The sequence below is a fragment of the Pyxicephalus adspersus genome, chromosome 1 (assembly GCF_032062135.1).
Source record: "Pyxicephalus adspersus chromosome 1, UCB_Pads_2.0, whole genome shotgun sequence".
NCBI classification, from domain to species: Eukaryota; Metazoa; Chordata; class Amphibia; order Anura; family Pyxicephalidae; genus Pyxicephalus; species Pyxicephalus adspersus.
In genome coordinates this window covers 128139554-128163478 of record NC_092858.1, presented here as the reverse complement: position 1 = coordinate 128163478, position 23925 = coordinate 128139554, and the positions used below count along the sequence as shown (strand labels likewise).

The window sequence follows — 23925 nt, the reverse complement described above, 5'->3', positions numbered from 1 at the left end:
TATGATCATACCCAGGAAGACTGTGTTTTATGCTTTTACTCTCAATAAAATTGAATGCTTCAGTAACTATGGCTATGTACGGGTCAGATCTCTATCGCTGCAATTAATCTTTCGTGATTATTACCAGTAAAAGATGACCGAATGAGCACTGTACACATAGCACCATTATGTCCAATGAGGGGGGCGTGAGAACTGTGACATACTTTCCTATGGATTGATGAACGACGTCAGGAGATCACTATATGCACTCCAGATTTTAGACAGTAGATTTAACATGTAACTCTTGATTCTCTATGTGAAACCTGGTATATTTGGTATGAGCAGCCCCAAAGGGGAAAGTTCCAAAACTCTGATGTCATCAGATTTAAGATCAGAGGATGTGGCTTTACAACTCGACAATCCTTCCAGTCCAGAAATGTTTCATACTGTACTTTTTTTTTTTAAATACACAGTGTGTGTGTGTGTGTGTATATATATATATATATATATATACATAAAGAAAAAAATGACTAAAGACTAGACACACTAAAGATGATTTACCAGTATAGCTAAGTTCCCACTATGTAATGACATTAGGACAGCCCCTTAATAGAAGTGGTACAAGTTGTACTGTAGAAAGCACAATACACAAACCTGCTGCATATTATGCTGGAGCGCTCTGGTGTGGTGCATTTGAGTTACCATTAGGAATACAGAACTATAGGGGGTCAATTTTCTCCTTGCTTTTTCATACCAACTTTAATGCTGCTATATTGTATTTGCTGTCATTTACTACATCACAAATTTTTTTTGTTGCTTTGTGATTTAAAAATTCCAGTTCTTAGACACAAACGAGGCACAGTTTGCAAAGCTCTAGTTCATTTTTTGTTTGTTTTATTTAGTCACATTTGATACCCTGCTGGTATGCCAAAACAGAAAATAACAGAATACCATGTTCATATCTCAAAATATAACTTTATTAAAACAGTTGTAAAATGTTTTATTGCATGTCGCAGTAATACAATTGATCTGAAGCTCACAGGGACAGCTTACAGGACAGTCAATTTTAATTTGAGTAAACTTGGACTGAACAAAGCACAGAATGTAGAAGTATAATACATATATAGTATGTAACATTGACACCATTATTATGTATATATAAGTTTAAGATGAGCACAGAATTCCTGGATCCTCTCCATTTGGAGGTAATTCCACTATTGCAAGCACCTTTAAAAGTTTATGACAAAATCCATTTGGGACCACAGCTATAAATAGAACTAGAAGAGCTTTACAATCTTCTAAAAATGGTTTTGCAATTGTAAACATATTAAGTGTTTTTAAAGTTTTTACCATCACGTCAGTGTTCAGTGTAAAAAGGGCAGGTAGATCAGGCTTCCAATTTTAATTTTTTGGAATGAGTAAAAAACACATACAGAGGTCATAATCAGATTTTCTGTATAAATCCTAAAGAAAGAAAAACAAACACAGCTAAGGTTTTAGTATGGCAAACAAAACGATTATTAGTGAAATCAGTTTAAAATAGTCATTATCTTATATATAAATTTAACAGCATTTCATATGGTCTTTCTCATCTATAAGTGCATGGGAAAAAAGACCAAAAGGCTAGACAGTGATTATTATTATTATTATTATTAAACAGGATTTATGTAGCGCCAACATATTACACAGCGCTGTACATTAAATAGGGATAACCCTAAAAGGTGTTAGAGGGAAGAAGGAAGAGTCTCATATCCGCGTTTTACAGGTTGGCTTCTTCAGGGCATTGAAGAACGTTTGTTCATAGTTTGAAAAAAGTTAGGTTAATGCTTTAAAGGATGTCGCAAAATAGATAAGGGTCAGCCGATTTTACAGCCCAGTATCTTATATGGCATAGAGGAAATCCTGTAGCGTGCAGAGTTGGGCATGCAGGAAGTGCTGCTGAGTTGTGTATCCCCTACAAACTATGAACAAATGTTCTTCAAACCCCTGAAGAAGCCACAGGTGAAACGCGTCGGGTTACAGGACATTTCTCTTCCTTCTTCTCTCAAACATCTTTTAGGGGTATCACTCTCTAGCCTTTTAGTCTTTTTCCCCATGCACCTATATATGAGAAAGACCATATGAAATGCTGTTAAATTTATATATAAGATATTGACTATTTTCAACTGATTTCAATAATATATGTTTTGTTTGCTGCACTTAAACCCTAGCTGTCCTTGGTTTTCTTTGTTTAGTTTATAACTTTGAGGGTAACGGCTCATTACACATTAAGGAATTGTGATTAGCAACACTTTTAAGTTCTGTATGAATCCTATCCAAACATAAATGGATGTATTTTGTACATAAATCCTAAATGTAATAGTCATACTGTGTGTTTATGTATACATTAGAGTGTAGTATATATATATATATATAGTAGTACAATGTAAGACAAGATAGACTTTCATAAGATACCCTGGGTAATCCAGCAAACCTGAATTGGAATTCTTAAAAATCATTGACTATTACTTGGCAAATGTTTTCAATTTTAGATCACTTAGGTTCTCCAAAGTCTATCTTCCACAGTCTTGTAGAGCTTTATTAAATCAGGTCATACAGGCATTTAATTTGACTTTTCACTCTCCAATGTTGTCCTCTCCAATTTTCATGCAACCTAAAGAGAGGGGGAGAATATAAAATAAACATATGTTGGCACTTTAAAAATACAGCTTGATAATAATAATTTTCAGTCCAATAAAAGCCTTATAAATTGCTAAACCAATTCCCTGCAAAAATACTATAACTGAGTGTCCAGGTTTTATCTGATTCCAATAAAAGTACTGTGCTCCCATTGTCATGTACCTTTTCGGGGACACCAGTCCTTGTGCACATAAATTTATAACATGCTCCATATATTCTTACACAGGAATACAATATGATAATATAATGAAACAAAAATAACAATCTACTAACACCCTAAAAATTGTCTAGTTTTTGTGGTGTTTTCACAAATGAAATGGATACAAATAATCTGCTGGAATTCATGACAACCTGAACATTTCATCACCTTATCCTTTCCTAATTCACTCCTTTAATTAAACAAATAAATAAATATCTATCTCATTGGACTGTACCTATAAAGGAGCAAGGTTGTCACCTCAGGACTAGAACTATGTTACTAGTTGAATCACCGGGTAAAAAAAGAAAAAAAAAACCTAGAAAAGTAAAGTAATCCAGTGATTACTGCAATATAATATATTTTTTCTGTTTTGGTTCAGATACACTTTAACATAAAGTTCAGGTTAATCAATCAAAACAGGAGATTTGTTAATAAACAAAGGTCCCAGGTGACCTAGGTGTTATAACATTTAATTTTATCCAACAGAAGTACACCACACGTTACCTTAATCACAAAATGTGAGATGTTAACTCAGCAGGTGTTCAAGTTTTTTCAAATCATCTTGGAAAACTGGTAAAAGATCCTGGTTTTCTGTTAAGAACGTCTTCATTTTTCTTACAGAATCCTGGTCCTACAAAAGAAGACAATGTACAAATATATATGTATATATGTTATAATATATAACCCTCCCTATTTTCTCTTCAGTCCCCATCTAAATTAGGAGCATCATTCTTTTATACTCACCTCCTCTGACAAAGCCCCATTTTCTTCCTTCTGAAGATATAATTCTTCCAGCAGCTGGCTTACAAGTTGTATCTCAAGTTCATTTAGAGAAAAGCCATCTAGTGATGAGTTTCTTATACAGAAATTTTCTCCTCCATCTGCAACACATCCATCAACTTCATATACAGATAAATTGTCAACAGACCAATCTGTTAACAGGACCTGAAGGTATAAACCAGGATAATAAAATATAAATGTAAAATTTGTCATGTAATCACATAATTTGGTAGTAGTAGGGGCAGAGGGGCATCAAATATAATGTATGGCATTTCAGAGCTGTGTAATCAAGTCAGCAATGAAAACAAAGTAGCACAGCTTTAACTTACTTCACATTTACTGGGGGCTCTTGAATCAATGTAACTTTTTAGTTTGTTGAATGAAAAAATATTTATTGGGCATTGGAACTGCACTTCACCCCTGACTTTTGCACATCTAAATTGTTAATGTTGAGCCTAATACTATGTAATAAATGTAATATGCTCACATTGTATTGGGGACCACACAGCCATGTGTGAGGTATAGGTATAGGTTAGCTAGTGCTGTCACTAGTGATGAATCATTCACTTCTATATGTAAACCTCTCTTTGAACTATTGAGTTTTTAAAATAGATTTCTTTCATCAAAGCAGCAAATTGAAAGCCTTTAAGCTGTGAACAAGTGTTGGAAGTTCTAAAAGCTGACTCCAGAGCAGAAAACAAAATATTGTATAATTTATGTATACCTACATACTGTACACTGTACATACATAAGCTGATCCTCCACTCCATCCAAACCACCAATGTTTTGGGCTAAATATTTACTTATTTGTCAGTAATAAAGACCACTTTTCTATTTTCGCTTGCTGTTGTTAAAGGACTGATTTTTGTTCTACTTTTACTCATGTATGTCTACATGAAAGCAGGGGTGTAGTCGTTAAAAATTAAAGAAGAGCGGGCACAGTACTATCTATGTAAACATGCCTGCGCCACTACACCCCTGCCTATGTGTCACTCAAAGGGGAAGAAACTTTCCCCAGAGTGACGTCATGATACCAGAACCCACCCACTCTCCCATCGCAGGTCTGAGCCTGGGGTGACAGAGTGGGTGGGTTCTGTTCAGAGAGACAACCCGCCCACCGCCCTGAGCCTGCAATTCTATACGATAGACATGGTCTGCGGCTCTGGTCAGTACACCCCTGCCTGCTCCTGACCCCGCAGCAGGGAGCGGACCGGTTAGAGCCACGGATCACCAAAGAATACTTTGCAAAATAAGAGTGGGCACACATGGCCATTCCCGAAAAAAGCGAAGTTTCTGCCCGCCCCACTACACCTCTGCATGAAACCCTTCTACATTACCTCTTGTATCTGGTCAGCTTCATTTACAAGACTGGGCACATGTCTAAATTCATAGATTAATTCCTGAATCTTCTGTCCAAAGTCATCCAGCCAAGAAGAGGAAACTTTCATGTCAGAGGAGTGCATCAAGTCATTTCTACACTTTATAACCTGTGATATAGATAATAAATTACACAAACCTTGCAGAGATGATGTCTGCTACAATATATAAAGAGGATTCCCAATAAAACAAAGGGCTAATGTGGGTTGAGGGAACACTTATGGTACTACAGTGGGGCCTCAATCACAAAACAGGAGGTTTTACATTTTTCCCAAAAGTTTTCTGTTTCTTGTTTAAGGCTATGTAACATATATTAAGTTGAAAATGAAAATAATATTGGACTTTTTCTATCGCTGTTGCAAAAATATGTAACATACTGTTATACATTCTGGATATTCTTGTCCAGAAACAAGCAAAACTACGTTAACAGAATCATTTTAAACTTATGGAAAAAATCGTAGGGCTGATGTATTGGTTGATATAATACATTCCACAGGTTAATAAGTTACTGAAGCAGTCTTTTACAGGTTAACAGTCAAAATCTCATTAAGCTAAGGAATAATAAAATATTTAACTTTTTAAATGCAACATCACATAATGGTTGAAAAAGTTTTGCATTCTGTAAACCATTGATTTCCATACAGAGATTTTAGATTGGTGGAAAATAATAGAGAGAGGGGTAGCACATCTACACTCTTGTGTGATGTAAGCTACTGACACAGAGCTTTATTTTACCTATACCTTATACACCTATGATCACACTGTATACTGTGTTAAACGTGGCACCCCCCAACCGATACTGGGTACTGTACATGACATGCTCCATTGTCCCACTCTGTGTGCTGCACTATACGAGACATGCCCCATCTTCCCACTTTGTGTATACTGCACTAAACAAGACATCGTCCATCCCTCTTTGTACACTGCACTATAGAACACTATACAAGACATAGCCCATTGCCCCACTCCAAACACTGCACTAAACATGACATGGTCCATTACCCCACTCTGTACACTGCACTATACTAGACATGACCCACTTTCTACATTGTACTGTACATGACACTTTGGATTACCCTACTTTATACTTTGAAATGTTCACTAATAATATTATAAACACTTTATATGCAATAGCTTCTTCCATTTAATGAAACATGTACCTCTCTAACTTTTGTAATATTTGACACTTTAAAGTGATCACACGAATTGATTAGATTAAGTAGAGCTGCAGCATCACATTGCCGAGGTCCTTTGGAATTAGTTTGTCCACGTGGCATATATACCTGCAAAATAGTAAATGAAGTAAAAAAAAAAAAAAAGTTTTTTTTTTAAATTAAAAAATGATATGCAATAATGGAGATATGTCTATGTGCCTAACAGGGGCAAATAAAAAAAAAAAATTCATCTATTTCTACAAAAAAGAAAGCAAAGAACACTTTGATACCCTGCTGCTGCGCCAGGTACAATAAGAACTTGTTGAAAATAAATGTGAGGAGAAGAACCACAACACTTAGAAGGACACACATAAGTGTGAATTCCCCTTACAAAGGTAAAATGCTAGAAATGTATCAAAAATACACAGATTGTATTACTTGTGTAAAGGTATTATTATTATTATTATTATTATTATTATTATTAATAAACTGTAAACAGTATTTACATAGTGCCAACATATTACGTAGAGCTGTACATTATATAGAGTTGCAAATGACAGACAGATACAGACAGTGACACAGGAGAAGGAGAGGACTCTGCCCTTACAAATATTATACAAGTCTAAAATAAATAACTCCTTTTTTTTTTAAATGTATGCATAAAAAAACTTGACATCAAATACTTAAACATGTAATTTAGTCTGTAGAATACTGGCCACCTTTACAATAATTCTGCATCTATTTATTAATTTTCCTTGGTACAAATCCTGATCAGATTTGGTAGCTTTTCCTTTATGTGCTGGTATGCATTCTAAATATTAAAAAACTAGAAATGATAGGTTTTGTACATAGACACAACATTACCTTTGCCACTTCCCAGTAATGTGTCGGCCACAGCGATGGATTACAGTTCCCCCAATGTATTTCTCCATTTTTGTTGTTGTGGTGATTTAGAATGTGCTCCTTCCACTCCTTACACACAGCGCAGTTAGGCTGGAACTTGATCAGGATAAAAAAACAAGAAATACCTAAATATCTGAATGTATTAGAGTATATAATTCTCCTACAGAGCTCTATAGAGATCATGTTTTATAAAGTGCATAGCGGAAGGTCAAACTCCAAAAAACCTTCATATTTACCAATCATATATGTACATAAGTTGTTTGATCTTCTATAAAAAATATGTTGTTTTATAAAGTTGTAACCTGGAAAGCAGGCACATTCTTACTGATATCCCTGGGAGCCATGCACATTGGTGGTAATATTTTATTACATCAGTACACACTTTAGGCTAAATCATTCCTACATAAAAAAGTGCAAGCAAACTGCCTAAGGAATGTAAAATAGCCCCAAAACATTTGTTAAAATCCTGTTTTCATTCAAAGTAATGTAATTGCTTATCAGCCATTGATGTTGAGACGTCTTAGAAATGTCCCTACTCATATGTTAAAAAAGTGGATCTAGACTCTTACTTTAATAAACTGCGACCAGGTAGGTTTGGCAGGCTGTATGTCTTCAGCAATAAAATAACTTTACCTGCCTGATTGCACGTTTTTAAATACACTCACCTGTCCCTGTTCCATCGTGGGCACGGTCATATTCTTCTGCTCCCCTACCAGGTTCCCAATCATCGGACATATTGATTGGCCAGGATGATGTTATACGGTCCCAGCAGTCCTGGATAATGCCAGGATACCCGACATATCCTGGCACCCAGCACATGCACAGTTCAGAAGAAGGAGACAGTGATCAGACAGGTAACATGTTTTATTGTAGAAGGGACATCACCTGTGCCTTCTGCAATACCCAACCTGCCTGATCGAAATTTTTCTCTATAGTGGTCTAAGGCTGATTTCAGGAGAAGCTAACTAACTTAATATAACAATTTTGAGATCTGGATAAAAACTGCCCAGAAGAAACCTCACACAAAAATAGGGAGAACATACAAACTCCAAGCAGATAGCCTCCTGGCTGAGATCTGAATCTTGGACCCAGTGCCACCATGCCACTCACAATCAGGTTTGCCACACAGATCACCAACTTCAAACAAGAGTCTCACGTTCGTTACAAGGCTTCTATATAGCAGTAGATGTGATGACACAAGTTGTGTGACAACACTTATATTGTTCTAAATGAAGAATTTCTAGAAATGGACAATCCAAAAACAACTCACTAATGATCCCATTCCTGCTTTCAACTATTAGTTATTCCAAGCAGTTCAATCACACTTGTGCCCGTCTTATGATCTGAATTATTTGATTTGTTGGCTGGACATGGCACCCTGTGATCACCTACCTGCTTCCCCTTGCTCCTGCACTGACAGGTATGTCTCTGCCTGGCAGCCATGTTTTGTCGGAGCTGTCGGTGGAATCTCTGCATCTCCACGTCTATGTATCCCTGCAGGCGGCTCTGTAAGATCTGCAGACAATAGCCGGCCTTCATCCAGTTCTTGTACTCCGCACAGTTTAATCTGAGCAGCAGACTGGTGAGCGCCATGATTTGTGTATCATATAGTGTTATATTATACACATCCGGGGACATAGAACACTACACAGGACGGGAGTGATTCCGGGGCACCTCTAACCACACCCCATTGTCACATCGCTGGCTGTGAAGTCACCATAGGATTAGTGTATGGGATGGTGTAGCTGCTGCCTCCCTTATCAATCACTGATCTTATTTTACTGATATCCCTTCTATAAACTAAACTCAAACACAGGAGGAGGAGAGGACTCTGCCCAGAAGAGCTTGCAATCTAGGAGATCAATGGATTTTATTGATTAGGTAGGCACTCATTATATTTGAGTTAGGTAAATTGAGATTGTACAGATACACCTCCTAAATTGTAAGCTCTTCTGGACAGGGTCATCGCCTCCTCCTATGTATTTGTCTGTATTTCTCATTTGCAACCCTTATCTAATGTACAGCGCTGTGTAACATGTTGGTGCTATATGAATACTGTTTATTAATAATAATAATAATAATAATAATAATACAGTGGCATATATGGGCAGCTGAATGATGTAAGTATGTAGGTGTATTTTCTCTTCACATATGCACACATGCACAATGGTGAACATCTGTCTATAACAGACATCCCTGGCGGTAGATTTATCCGTCCAGTAGCTGGTGATAGGCGTTTATTATCTCTAGAACTCCCTAAAGATATGTACATGTCAGATTTATGTCAGTGGAAACAATGTTTTATGATTTCCTCCAACAAATGAGCACTGTTCTGTTCTATGGAGAGGGGATGGAGTAGGACAAGTGGGAGGCATCCCGATGCGTCCTCCATGGGAAATGACAGCATTAGTTCCCTATCTATTTATGATCCACCATGGCATGTCACTAGACTACATTGGAGGGCTGCTATACACAAGCCCAGGTCTCAATCGTTTTACCATACCGATGTCAGATTTATTTAGCTGGATTTGTAATAATTTTTAGTGAAACTAGAAGTGCTGTACAGACTATACAGAGGAGACCCCACTGCATCCTCCTCCAAAGTTCAAGCAATTGTTCCTGGTCAATCGTTAATTAATCTGCCACTGCGAGTCACTAAACAATGTTGAAGGACTGCTGCACACACTAGATTTTAACTGGAGACAATTACCAAGAGCATTCATCTGGAGAAGGGGTCAGCAACGTTTTATGGCCACTAGGCCATTTATGGGGTGGGCCAGAGCACACTAGGCCGGACACTCCTAAATGGCTCCACCCACCACCAGGGAACACCCCCTGATTTGAAATCCCTCTCCTCCGTATGCATTGCAGAGGAGAGGGATTTACCTTCAGGGAGCCTTCCCTATTAACCGCGGCGGTGGATGCATCAAAGCGGACTGCGGTAAATAGGAGTGCAACTGCAAGGGGGTGGCACCCGAGCTCCGACGGCTCCAGTAGCTCCTAACTCCCCATGGCCGATCTGCCGGCAACCCGCAGCTCCGAAGCATTAGGCCTGATCGGCCAGGGGGTGTCAGGCCAGAACGAACTACCAGCTAGGCCGTATCTGGCAAAAGGCCAGAGTTTGCCGACCCCTGATCTAGAGTGATAGCTAACAGTATATTAGTGTGATGGTCAGTGGGAGGAATGCCTCTTCTACGGATGACCAGTGAGAAGAATGTCACCCTTACAGCTTGACAAAAATATCATTGGTGTCACTTATACTGACCTGAGATACAAAAATTACTTGCTGCAGGAGGTGCAAACACTTTGCTATAAAAGCAGTTTTTTTACACAAGCGGTCCAGGGGGTGAAAAAACCTTGGGGTTAAATGATAGGAAAATTTTCACCGAGGCCTAATGTAATAATTGGTCTTTCTAAATATAGAGGAACTCTAGTGTGGACTCTCACCATATTAAAAAAAAAAAAAAAAAATACACCCAACAAAATATCAACTTCCCCCACCTTAGATTGTAAGCTCTTTTGGGCAGATTCCTCCCGTGTGATTGCTCATATCTGTCTGCATTTGGAACCCTTATTTATTGTTTAGCATTGTTTAATATGTTTATGCTATATAAATACTGTTTAATAATAATGATATGATGACTGTGTTAAATCATAGTCAACAGATGGTTCGTACTCTTAAAATACACAGGGGCTACGTTATCTAATTCATGACATGCAAAAGGTTTGCAAGAGATAGGGGAAATTTAGCTCCATCACAGCTCTGCATCCTTGATAAATTATCAATAAAAGGAAGTAGTGAACAGTAAGAAAATCCACAGCTGTAAGTGTAAAGGACTACTTCTCCTCAAAATGTACTTGGGTAAGTGAGCATTCAAAGCAGGAATGGCCAAAAGGTAGGGAATAAACAAACACAGAGATAAAAGCACAGATAATATCAAGTAACCAGTGGTTCAAAAAATCTTTATCAGGGACAGAGCATAGGGAAACCTTTTCGTCACTCTTGGGTATATTAGGATGACAAATGAACATGGCCTATATTAATGTATACTCTAGAATTGGGCTCAGAGCTTTCAGGTTTAATTGGTCTAAATTAGATGATTATACAGAAAAATAACAATTTACATCTCAGTACTGATGATCTTCTATAGCAGTAATGGCGAACCTTTTAGATTAATTTATCGCAAAGTGCCAACACAGCAATTTAACCTGAATACTGAGGTTTTAGTTTAGAAAAAACAACTCATACATTAACCTATTTTGTCTTGAAAGAAAAACACAATAACAGAGCTTTCAATGATACAAACAACTTTTTATTAACCACCCGGCCGTTAAACCCAACCTTGGTTAGGGGTTAAAACACTTGCAAAAAGTGTTAAACCCAAATTTTTCTCACTCTCACTTACCTGGTCCCGCTATGATCATCTGTTCTGTTGTTCCAGCATCGATCTCTAAAAAAAAAAATACTTACCTTGTCCCCGCAGCTCCTCCGGACACGTCTGTCCTCTTCCTTCTCCTGGTAAGTGCAGTGATGATCTCCGGGGTTTCCCAGTGACGTCAATGCATGCGTCGGTGCGGGCGGGAGGCGGGGCGGGAAATTAAAATAACTTTGTATTGAACTCAATACAAAAAAGCTGTATTGAGTCCAATACAAAGAAATCTTTATATATTATATATATAATTGTATTAAATATATTATAAAAGCTACTGTACAATTACATTACATACTTTTTTTTTGTTTTATAAAAAAAAATGTTATTATTAAATTTATAAAATTTTCGACATATTTCCATGACTTATGCGGTAATTCAGTGAATTATAAGTAATTATTGAGTAATTCGGTGAATTATAGCCTACAATCTAAAATAAATTTCCATGCAAAAAATTTAACACTTTTTGCATGGAAGTACAGAAGTTGGGAAAGAATTAGAATACCCAGCGTTCGCAAACGCGTCCCTCTGCGATTCCTGATGATGTCCGTGCATGCGCCCGTCGATGGGGGTCGTAGCGGGAAATTCAAATATTTTGTATTGGATTCAATACAAAGTCCTGTATCCAATCCAATACAAAATAATAGAAAATATATTTATGTTGTTTTGTCTATAGGTATGTGACGGACACTAGGGAGGTGTTTTAGAAAAATATATTACTATACAGTATACCGAATTATTGCATTTTCAGTATTTTTTATTTATTTATGTATTCTTGTTTAAGCTGATTTTTGTGTTTATTTAATTTTATTAAAAGTATTTTTTTTTTTTTACATGATTGTGTGTTTTAAACATTTTTTATATTCATGATATCTACTAGACCCTTGCTCGGACATATTTCTGTAAGTTATAGGTCTACAATTTAAAAAAAAAAAAAATTCATGAAAGACAGTGTACCGCTTTTGGTACAGAAATCTAGAAATCAGTGAAACGCCCAGGTGGTTAAAAGGCAAAAGTTTGCATTTGGCATGCTTTTAAAAAATTATTCTGATTTTTGCCTTTTGTATGCATGCTGATAATTTGTCTAACCTTGGCTCATACTTTGTAAGTTTGAGATAGATAACTATCCCTTGTGTTTTCAGGCAAAGATGCCAATTTTACCAGCTTTTCTCTCATGATGTCACCAACAGCATAATGCTAAAATACTGCTAGCCTTACATGATTATTTATATCCGTGCTTTCATCCAAGCACATGGAGTAACAGGCTACCTTTTGTAAGTCAGTGGTGAGCTGCTGACTAACATCACTTGCCATGCGCTGGACTCAAACTTTAACAATATTTATGCTAAGTGGCTTCTCAGAAATGCATTGAATAATTTTATCCTTGTTTGAGAAATCATAAAAAAAGAGAATTACTCTCAGACAACATGGTTGTTTTCATAAAATCCCCATCAGAGAGGGGCTTACCATGTTTTGCTATGCACAATTAAATTTCAAAAACGGCAGTTGTCAGGTGATTTGTTCTAGAAAGATAGTTGCAAAAACTAACATAGTGGGAATGATATTTCCTCAAATTCCTCTTCAAGAAACTCTTTTTTAGTTTCACCAAGTTTGACAACACGTTTGTGGTTGGTGTCAAAGTGCCGTCTGACCCTTGATCGCACACCACTTTCATTACCCAGAATACATAACGCTTTCCCGTTGCATTCAATCACTCCAAATGACTGCACAGGCCTCTTGGAATGATCTTATATGTTTTTGCTGTACTCATTTTTACGTGTTCAAAACTTGGAGTCTACAAAAACAAATAATAATAATAATAATAAATAACCTCATAGGGGTTTTAACCTTTCCCTGCTCTATGCAAGACTTTAAAAATTTATATTTCCTGAGCATACACTTTAAATATTTCAATTTACTTTCAGTCAAGTTAGTGCACGGGAGAGGACATCACTAGGTAAACCAAAAAGCAGCCCAGAGTAAAGCTTAAAGGCTTGCTCACATTACAGGAATGCAGGGAGTTTTACTTAATGCATGCCTAATGCATAGCAATGCAGCACATTGCACACATTTTTTTAAGGCACTGTGGACAGCAACACACAGTTACAGGGTTCCCAGTAGCACAATTTAAAGGTTTGTTTGGAGGGGGCAATAGGAATGGCAACCGAGCATGACAACATAAGTGCTATTCAAGGGGTGTTGTTTTGTTTTTTTGGTTTCAATAGGTTTTCATTTATTTTTTCATAATAACAAAATACAAATTAAATATAACAGAAAAACACCAATGTATATAAAAATAAACTTATAAAACATTGACCAAATAGTACATATGTGACAACATTGCATAATAGTGCATAATATCAGTTCCCTTTATTTTGTCAACATGATAAACTTATAGAAACTTCCAAATTCCTTCCTACACATACAGTGCAGAAGCTACACTTTGGTCAAAACAGTTCAATATTACAATTAACAGTAATTTTCAAAGAAGACAAGTTCTAATTATAAATATAGGAAATTATAAATATAGGAGATACAAGCTCTGTTGGTATTTATACTGAGGGCAAATCGGGTAAAGAATATTCTTTTGTTTGACTATAACCACAAAACAACTGTACTGCTGCTTTATAACCCAGCTGCTAATAATTTTTTTAAAGTTGAATGATTTGTTTCAAATTCGGGTCTTCTGCTTTTTGTCAATTTGCTAAATATAAAGTCTCCAATAACCGGTTGCTGTTTTTTACATTATGTTTAGAGCCTTCACAGATTCCCAAAGAGCTATTACATTCAACAGGCACTTACCTTATACCACAAGCTTTGTGTTCACCTGGTCCTGACTGGGTATAGCGTGCATACTGGTACTCCTGTCTCTGGGCTGTGTAGCTCTGTTCAGTGTTCAGCTTCTTCATACTGTACTTCCTATGACTAGGACAGAGCAAAAAAAGATCCCCCTCTGTGTCTGCATACCCTCTCACTCTGTACTTTCACCCTTTCAGTGCCGGACCAAGACACATCCGCTGCCTCTGCACCCCACAGCCTGATATTCTGAGAGTTAACTGATGACTCGAGAAACTCCGGAGCCAACACAGGCTGACAAAGCAACAATAGCAAAGCCAATGGGAGGGTAGCAGAGGTGGGGAGCTTGTGCCCACAGAGAGGGCTCTGAGTGCCCATCTGGCCACCACTGTTCTATAGTGTTTTTTTTTTTTTACCATTTACCCACGCCAATATTTGCTGGACTGCCTACGTGATAATGACAACAATGTGTTGGAGACAGTTGTTTATCAGCATGGTTACTTGTATTATTTATCAGGAATGGATGCAGAAGGAAGATAGCAGAGGTGTAGGAGTGGGAGAGCAGTCACCACGTAATTGAGGGCTAATGTGTTGAGTACTGTTAGATGGTAGATTTATATGAAGTATGTATTGTCCAAATAAACCTAATAACATTACTTGTCTCATTCTTAGTAAGGAATGTCATCATGCTGTGGGTATGATCAAGAAAACATCAAACATCAGAGTTTTTCTTCTAGTTTATTAAATATTGCTTTTTAGGACGCATTCTCAACACGCCCAAATCCTTTTTTTTTTCTTTTTTTTTTGTATTAGGATTTTAAACAGTCATATTAAAATACATTTTCATTATAAAGTCTGTCACAGTTTTACAGTATTCAAAATGACAATTCATTGGTAAGAAACAAAATCTGTTACACCAGAGAAAACACATTTACAGAAAGAAAAAAAGTTTGGCATTGCTCATAATTCATTCAGTATAAAACAGAATATTAAACCTGTTCCTGGGAAGCCAAAACTTACATCGCCAGAGCTTCAAATGAGATGTAGTAAAACACACTATACAACAGCACTATACAAAAATTCCTCTTTTTGATCAATTATATATAATTTATGAATAAAGAAGTGCATCTTTGAAAAATATGTCCGATTCTCTGTCAATATTTTTTCAGACAAAAATATCAAATGGAGAACTGTCCACTCTCCTATTCATGCCTTTGTGTGAGGAAAAAATGATCCATGCAGTTTGCAAAGTAGTATTCAGGGTCGACCACCAGGTTGCAGCGTCAAATTAGCCATGAGATCTCGTACTGCAGCAAATATTGTGCATTCACCTACAGTGATTGGTGGGGAAGGAATAAACCATCAATTAGTAAAGTTCAATGAATAACATCCCTTAATTCTATGCAAACTTAAAGGAACCAACAGGGAATGGTGTATTTATATATTTTTCAGCAGTGGTGTGTGAACAAGATAAAGTCACTGTCTAAAGAATAAATATTGCCTGTGTTACAGTTCCATCATATTAGTATGCTCAGTGCATGAAAATGACCTTGTTTTATTTCCTGCTTTGGCAAAGTCAACCTCAGCTCAGCATTCCTTCTCTCTGAATCACTCCCTGTCATGGACCCAAAAATTATTTCAAAGGAAGATAGGAATAGGAGAGGAGCTGCCACTGCACAGATTTTTTTTTTCTTTTACATGGAACCTTTGGGGCAGAATTTCTTTATCCTTTCTTTGCTGCTTAGAGTCACTGGCCTGGAACATGCATATATTACGGATCAGGACACTAGATATTTACATGTTTGTTATGTTATGACTAGTTTGCCCTAAACAGGCAAAATAGCAGCATAGCATATAAGAAAGTTGGCTTTAGGTTATTTAGAATTTGCAAAGGGGGTTGAAGGTGAAATGTAGTTTAATACTTTATGCAAGCATTTTAAATACCTATATAACTACTAGTTCACACCTAACACTGCCTATGAACAAGGCGTGCAGTAAAAATATCATTGTTTTGTGGTGTGCCATGAGGCAAAAAAGAAGCTCCTTACATTTGATATTTCTTGGAAACCTTTAACATTGGTGGTTTTTGAAGAAGGGCCTCCTCATACTGGCGTTTTTATTTACCAACTTAACCAATATTACTGCTTAGTGACCAGGAGTAGTAGAAAAAAGACGAGCATGTCGGTATTAAGCAGGAGAAATGCCCCATAAATTGGTGATAAGTGGGACAATGGCCCCCATTAAAATGGCAATATGTTGGACAATTGTTACAATGCACTGGTGGTCAGTGGAAAGTGTCCCTTATATTAGTGGTCAGGAAAGAGAATAATCCTGACATTGGTGTTCAGCAAAAAGAATGCCTGCTTAGAAATTGCAAAAGATCACTGGTGTCAATGGCTACTGACAAGCAGAAATTATTCAGTGTTCCAACCCCTAGTAACCTATAAAGAAACCACAGTTGAGAAATACTTGGCTAGAGAGAACAGAATATCTACACCAGCTGCTGCCATAATTCACAGAGTTAAAGACTACATAGTACAAAGGTATATGAACGTCCATTAAACTTTTTACACACACACACACACACACACACACACACACACACACACACAAACACACACTTTCCAGGATAACATAAAGGATACTTACAAAAAACAGCATTTTTGATTTTAGTACAACAGCAGGTGTCCCAGGAGGTGCAATTGGTGGTGCACTTGGAGGGATAGTTAAACAAAACTGTACATTCCATTTTAATTGTGTTGTTTGATCTGGGAACTGCCAATAAAAAAAACATAAAAAAATGTCAAATAATAGGCATAAAGCATAAAACAAAACTAAGTTTTAACCAAGACTACATACACACATCAAATTATTACCGCCCGAAATGAAAGGTTGTGCCCATCTCAGGCAAAACTCTGACGTGTGCACAGCGCCCCCCTGATGTTGTTCACTGATCCATCCTGGAGGATCAGGAACATCCACTATGCAAGTCAATGGTGAAGAGCACAGTGTGCCTCCTCAGCCATCCAAGGAACAGAATGGGCACAGTGTGTACAGTGTTCATTCATCTGTCACTGGAAAATTGGATGTGTGTACATCCCCTAAACCTCAATAGTGCCACCTTACTTAATATTTATGTATATCAGAACCATAGCTATTTATTCTATCAATAATTTAAACAGATCAATTTTCTGCTCCTCATTGGACTGTAAACATCCGTCAAAGTTGTTAGAAATATTTTTTGAAGAACACAAAATTATATACCATGACTAGATAAAAGTTAGCAGATCCAAGGCTTAAATATTTTTTGTGCAGGAAAAAAAAAAACAGTACCCCCAGGTCATATCTTTTTCAGAGGGAGAGCCATAAATGTTTAAAAAATAAATACAAAAAAAAGGGGCATTTTGTTTTTTACTGTCATTTTAATTTGTTATGAACCGTCATTGCAACTTTTCACTGCAGTGTTGCTGGTTTAAAATGCACCCCTATATTCTCTGCTCCCTACATCAATGAATCATTCCCCTGACAGGTCCTATCTATAATAACCAATGACCCAACCCATAAATTGCAACTAACATCATTTTTTACTTAAAATCTCCATGAAGAAAACATGTTTTGATACCAAAAATCACCAGTATAAAGTGGTAATATGCAATGTGATTAGGAATGCAGCTGTTTGTTATACACAAATATATTTTAAAAATATTCACATATGTATTAGGTCTTACCAGATCTAGTTTCATTATGTGTACACAGTCCCGAAGGATGTGTGTTGGTGCACCTAATAATTTGGTGAATGCAATGAGAGTATTTGCTTTAAATGGTGGCCCAGCAACCTAAAAATAGAAAAGGCAATAACAGAACATTTAATCATTTGTAATTTGTAGATTTTATTTCTTTACCTTTATCTTGTTCTAAAGCAGACTTAACTATGTATTTCAACATTGCGGGTTAGCTGTTCCATTATCTATCTCATAATATATCATTTCTGCATATCACAGAGCACACAGTTTGGTATTTTCCTTATCTCCCTCCCCATACATCTAGATTAATCTTTCCTGTTTCCCTTCTTCTTCACAAACATTGGGCTTAAACTCCATACAGATCTGGAATAATTGTTACTGGAAATGAAGAGCTAGTTCAGAAATGCTGTGAGAGCACCAATTCCTCCACTAATTCAATATTAGTGAACAGCGCCAACGTGTGATTACTTTGGGCAATGAAAATCTAGCATCCCTACTAAGCTATACCCCCATATCTATTTTTCACCACTTCACACCTTGGCGTCTTGTCACAAACAGCACCTCCCTCCCACCAATCCAAAAATAGCTGGGCAATATACTTTATGCTATTCTTTACATATTTGGATGTGAAAAAAAAAACATACCCTTGTTTCAAAGAACTTCTCCAAGACCTGCAGTTCCTCTGGCTTCCACTGCCCAGCATTTTCAGGGGTTACTTTTAACTGTAAAGTCTGATTTGTTGTGGGGTTAAGAGCCACCCTGCATTTTAGAACATCGGTTTTGAACATGATAACTCCTGGTTCATTGGAGTTTATGAGTTGAAGCTAAAAGAAAGAATTCACATTTAAAAATTTTAAAACATAAAAGGTCATAATAGACAGAAATATTTTCAATATTTGTAAGGTAACAAACATTAACAACTTCTTTTTTGGAGTTCCTATTACTTTACTAACATTTAAATAAAAAGAGCTCATTAAATTCGAAGCAGTGTAGTGTAGGTGTGTACCATATGACAACCAAACCATTTTACTCCAAGTTGTTAACTTCGACAGTGGGACACCCTAACTCCTGCTTACAGCAGTTTGTGTCCTTCATTAAGAGGGCAGTTGTAGGCATCTTGCAAGGATGCCTTACTACTGACCCTCCTGCTCAAATATGTACAAGACATAGATATGTTATGACACGCTTTGGTTTACCGTGAAATGCTAAACTTACAGTTTCCTGTTGAATTACTCGTTGAAGATGCCGCCTCATGTTAACAGATCCCAGGAATCTTTCAAGAGGTGAACACAAGTAGCTGCCTGCCAAGGCTGGTGATAACCCGGGAGTAGGAGAAGGCAGGAGTAAGACGTGCAAGGCATTGTGTGTGAGGATGGTGGGAATGGATGCAGCCCATGATCGTTGAGGTAGCTTGCGAGGTGGAGGCATATTTGTTGGCATTGATTGAGAGCCTTAAGCAAAGAATACAAATATGTATATATTTAATATTCATTATAGGATGCATACAAAAAAAGAGAAATTAAAACACATCTTTATTTTATCGTGTCGGATAGGGACAATTTAAAACTCCTAAAAAAAAAAAAAAGTATTCACCAGTAAGCATGCATTATACACAAGATGCGGAGACAACAGTTCAGGGGTCAATATTCAGAGTGACAAAACAGACAAGGGTGTTCCTTGGTTTTAAGAATCCCCCTCAACACTGACACCGATCACAGAGGAATGGTTTGTCAATGGCTGTGTTCAGGTGACAATACTTTAGGAAGGAAAGGAGAATGTAAAATGCTCTTTCAACTGAAACCATTTTCAGTTTAGGCTTTTTTATGTCTTGGGGAGCCAAATGCTATGATTAACGCTAGCACTTAAATTACACTATACACCCCCAGCCTGCTGTGGAAGATGACTGCTTTTGAAGAAAGTTTGAAACTCTGGAAGCATGGGTAGATAAAACTGGGAAGTCTGGTCAGGAGATAGTAGCTTACCCCAAGATATAAAGAATGCCAGTAGTGGAACATTGTTACCCAAGTGTTGTTCTCCTGGGTTCACCTCCTAAGCATACAGCTTCTATATGAGGCCAAATAAGAATCCCAATGAATGCTTGGCCACTTTTATCTTTGGCGTTTCATTAGTGTTTATAATCTGTGATCAACGTCTTATCTGAACTGTCACTGAAGATATAAATGGGGTAAGCTCATAAAGGCTTTGAAATTTTGTGAAAAGCGTGATACATTGGTAGCTGATCTTATGATGAGAAGCTCTAAAAGAGCAATGAGCTAGAATTACTAAATGAGAGCATGATTGGAACCACAACATACTTGTTCCAGCTCGAGGGGAGTGAGACACATCAGGGACAGGAGAGTGAAGAGATGGATTTGCTGGTGACATTCCAGGCAAGCGAGCTGCTGGAGAAGGACCAGACACTTGAGGAGACCCTGGCCAATTGCCTGCACGTTGGCTGGGTGACATCATGGTGTACGGAGAGCTAGGGTCTAATGTACCTGTGCAGGTTGTAAAATGAGATTTTATCACATCATCTCCAGTTTGAAGAATGGATTTATAGGGATATTTTAATGGTAAAACATAAACAGCATGTCTATAACCAAAAGTGATAATATTCAAAGAGATGCAGATCAAGATTTAAAAAAACAATCACAGCAAACACTACTGAATATCAGAATCTGCAAAATGATTGAATAAAAAAAATAGAACTCTGGCTCTGCTACAGGAGACTAAATGCAGATATATTACAGCAAACACTGTTTACATTAGAATGGATCAAATCTATTTTTCCCTAAAGACATACCAGGTATATGGAAAATGCAGGCAAAATTTAAATGACCTAGGGCCTCTGGAAGTGGTAAAATATACATTAGGCCAACTGGAGTATATATATTTGTGAAGTAGGTAAGAACAGGCAAACACATCCTGCAGCTTATATTAGCGTAATGAATAACAAGATGACAATTATTATAAATTATAAATCATGTTTCGATAAATCCAAAAGATTAGATGATCCAGATTCCAGAATGCCATATCACGATATAGTTCCAGCTATAGAAAATTACAAATGGTGAGATATCACTAAAGCACTGACCAAAAACTAATCCTTTTCAGACCAACTATTCTTGATGGAAAAATTACATCTTCAGTATTTCTTACACAACATTAAAAAATGTGCCTATTTGTTATTTTTATTATTATTTTTCTGATCAGAATATCCAGTTTTCTGTAATCCTTCCATTAGTACTGTACTTGATCCACATCATTCTGAATACTCTCAAGTTAGTTATAACCAGTCTGTATTTAGACAGCAAAACTGATGTTTAGTTTTATTAAGTGGAAACAAAAGTACATACAGTTATCTGAAAAGGAAAGTGCACCCTCTTTCAAATCTAAAGTTTTTAAACTAATTCAACAACTTGATTCAGCAATTGTGTAACCACCTCAAACAGCAATACCTGAAGTAATAATTTTCTGTATGGCTTGACCTATCACATTGTTCTGAAGGAACTTTGGTTTCATTGGTCTCGAAAGGTTTCACAACATAATTTTAAACATGGTCTGGACTTTCACTGGGCAATTGCAACACTGAAACTTTAATTTAGCCAATCTATGCTTGAGATTGTCCTGTTGCATTGACACATTTTTCCAAGCTTTAACTGCCTAAAATTTGACTCTAAAATGCTTTGAGATACAGGAGTTCATGGTTGATTCAATGACTGCAGGGTGACCTGGTGCTGTGGCTGTAAAACAAGTTGAAATCATTACCCTTCTTGACAGTTGTCATGAGGCATTTGTGTTGATATGGTGGGTTTGGTTTGGCCAAACAACTCCACTTAGGTCTTATCTGTCCAAAGCACAAACGACTTTTAATTTGTTCAAGAGCAACTTTGTAAGCCTAAAACCATGTTCTTTTAGAGAGTAGAGGCTTCTCCCTGACCTGGCAACTCCTCCAAACAAGCCATATGCATTCTTCTACTGTCATACACTTGCTAACATGGTGAGTCTTGTAGAGTCTAGGATAGAGCCCTTGGATTTTTTGGAAGTTTCTTGGAGCACTGCAATGTCTGGCCTTGGGGTAAATTTGCTGAGATGTACATTACAACGATGATCAATTGCTCAATTGCATTTGATTAACAGCACCTGGCTACTACATGCCTCCTTTATTCCTATGAAAGTGGTAAGGCTGTTCGTAATTTTTAACACACGCTTCTGCATTTTCACTTAATGTTTGGTAAATACGGATACAGTGTTATATAGTATTGCTCATCTGAGGTTGTATTTAACTAATTGTCGTGCCAAGGACCCGATCACCTTTTTTTTTTTTTCTTGACAAGCAAAATCTCACAATTGAAAAGAGGTACTTTCTTTTTCAAATCACTGTATACTTCACTTTTTATTTGGTAGCAACATCATGCAAATCAACTGACGTATTTAAAATTAAAACCAATAAAACTGAAGTAACTGAAAAAACCTCTGGAATTCTGTTTTTACTGAAAAGGAGATGCTGCTCATTTATACTGGCAACACACAGGAAGATCTGGATGTTGAATCCAAAAATCCCATGACAATACATACCTGTAAATACATGCATAGCTAATTTCCTGACGACGCTTCTCACAACCCTATGCTGGGACAAGTGCTTAAAGGTACATTGTACTATTCTATCATTGAATCAATTTTATAAAATGCCCATAAAGGCAGTTTCTGATTGAGCTGTTTCTATTCAGCAAATTGGAACCCTGTACAGACAGCAACAAGGAAAAAAAATTCAACTCAACATAACATGTACAAATGAAGAAAACTGCACTGAACAAGGTAGGGTTAACAAATAAATGTTGTTACCTACCTGACACCCATATACTGCAAATTCACTATAGGTTGCACTATTACCAGAAGGGTAATTCTTGGTAGTTACACAGCAAAGAAACACTTATCTGTAATAGGGCATTGCTGTTTAGACTCTTTGCTTTTCAAATAGGACACAAAGCATCAGGCACAATTTATGATGGTGGAATAGTGACAAAAGGATGAAGAAAATAGGGAGATACCTGATAAGTTAGGTAAAACCATTTCTACCATTATCAGTTTATAACATAGGTGCAAATAATTGCTGAAGACTACCACTGCTCAAAACACTGCTGAAATCATGACTTCCACTTAACAGTGTCTGCATACATTGGGCCAATTTAAACATTTGCAAGTTTCAAAATGTTCTTGTAATAAAAAGAGACTCCCACCCTTTTCCATCCTTTTCTATTAGTCCATCACTGAAAAATGGATGACCAAAAACAAAAAAGCAACAAGAGAGTGACCATGTAGGTCAGATTGCAATACTACCATAGGTTTGGAAACTGCACCATGTGAATATTTCAAATATCCATGTGAGAAAACCATGTGGATATTGCAAAAGATGCACCGGTAATAGATTTTTTTAGGTGAATTCAGATAATTATGGTGCTTTGGACATTTACAAACTTAAATGCCTTTGAATTCTTCTCCCTACATTTTCATTTAATATTTTAATGTAGCAATGTATTACAAATACATGAAACATAATGAACCTCAGTATAGAATTTAGAAGTGGCAAAAAAAATCCATTATTAAATATATCTTATATAAAGTCCAGTGTCCTCCCCAGCCACTTTTAGCTAGGCGCACCAGCTGGCACTTTTCAGTGACCACCCAGCTGTTTTTGGGAAGTTGCTGAAAAGTTGGGTAACAAATACAGGGGCTGCCAGCCATCAACATCTTTTTCCCACCCAGAATGGCATACACCATACATGTAATTACAGTTTTTAGGGTTACACAAACATCCATTCATACAAATCTTAGTGTGAAAGATCAGACTGTTCCAATGTAAATATTTTTTACCTGCTATGAAA

At 36.9% G+C, this 23925-nt stretch overlaps 2 protein-coding genes across 4 annotated transcripts in view; both read right to left on the bottom strand.

Moving 5' to 3' along the window:
* Window positions 1-934: 934 nt before the first annotated feature.
* C1HXorf38 (chromosome 1 CXorf38 homolog) lies at window positions 935-8715 on the bottom strand. 2 transcript variants are annotated; one of them, XM_072427121.1, is made up of 7 exons: window positions 8464-8714; window positions 7033-7167; window positions 6175-6297; window positions 4975-5124; window positions 3602-3802; window positions 3362-3488; window positions 935-2632 (listed from the first exon to the last, which is right to left on the bottom strand). In XM_072427121.1, the coding sequence occupies exons 1-6, from the start codon at window positions 8707-8709 to the stop codon at window positions 3384-3386; spliced, it is 960 nt and encodes a 319-aa protein (XP_072283222.1). In that variant the 5' UTR covers window positions 8710-8714; the 3' UTR covers window positions 935-2632; window positions 3362-3383. The 2 variants fall into 2 exon arrangements, with proteins under 2 accessions (XP_072283222.1, XP_072283230.1); XM_072427129.1 differs by lacking the exon at window positions 6175-6297 and having other exon boundaries at window positions 8464-8715.
* Window positions 8716-16335: 7620 nt separating this feature from the next.
* The window catches only part of MED14 (mediator complex subunit 14), a 32355-nt gene continuing 24765 nt past the window's right edge, over window positions 16336-23925 (bottom strand). The window contains exons 25-29 of one of the 2 annotated variants that reach the window (XM_072427103.1): window positions 20356-20538; window positions 19256-19491; window positions 18685-18864; window positions 18026-18133; window positions 16336-17072 (exon numbers count right to left, since the gene is read on the bottom strand). In XM_072427103.1, the coding sequence (XP_072283204.1) occupies window positions 16731-17072; window positions 18026-18133; window positions 18685-18864; window positions 19256-19491; window positions 20356-20538 (1049 nt within the window). In that variant the 3' untranslated portion in view covers window positions 16336-16730. The remainder of the gene's footprint in view (window positions 17073-18025; window positions 18134-18684; window positions 18865-19255; window positions 19492-20355; window positions 20539-23925) is intronic. The other variant, XM_072427108.1, reaches the window with a different exon arrangement.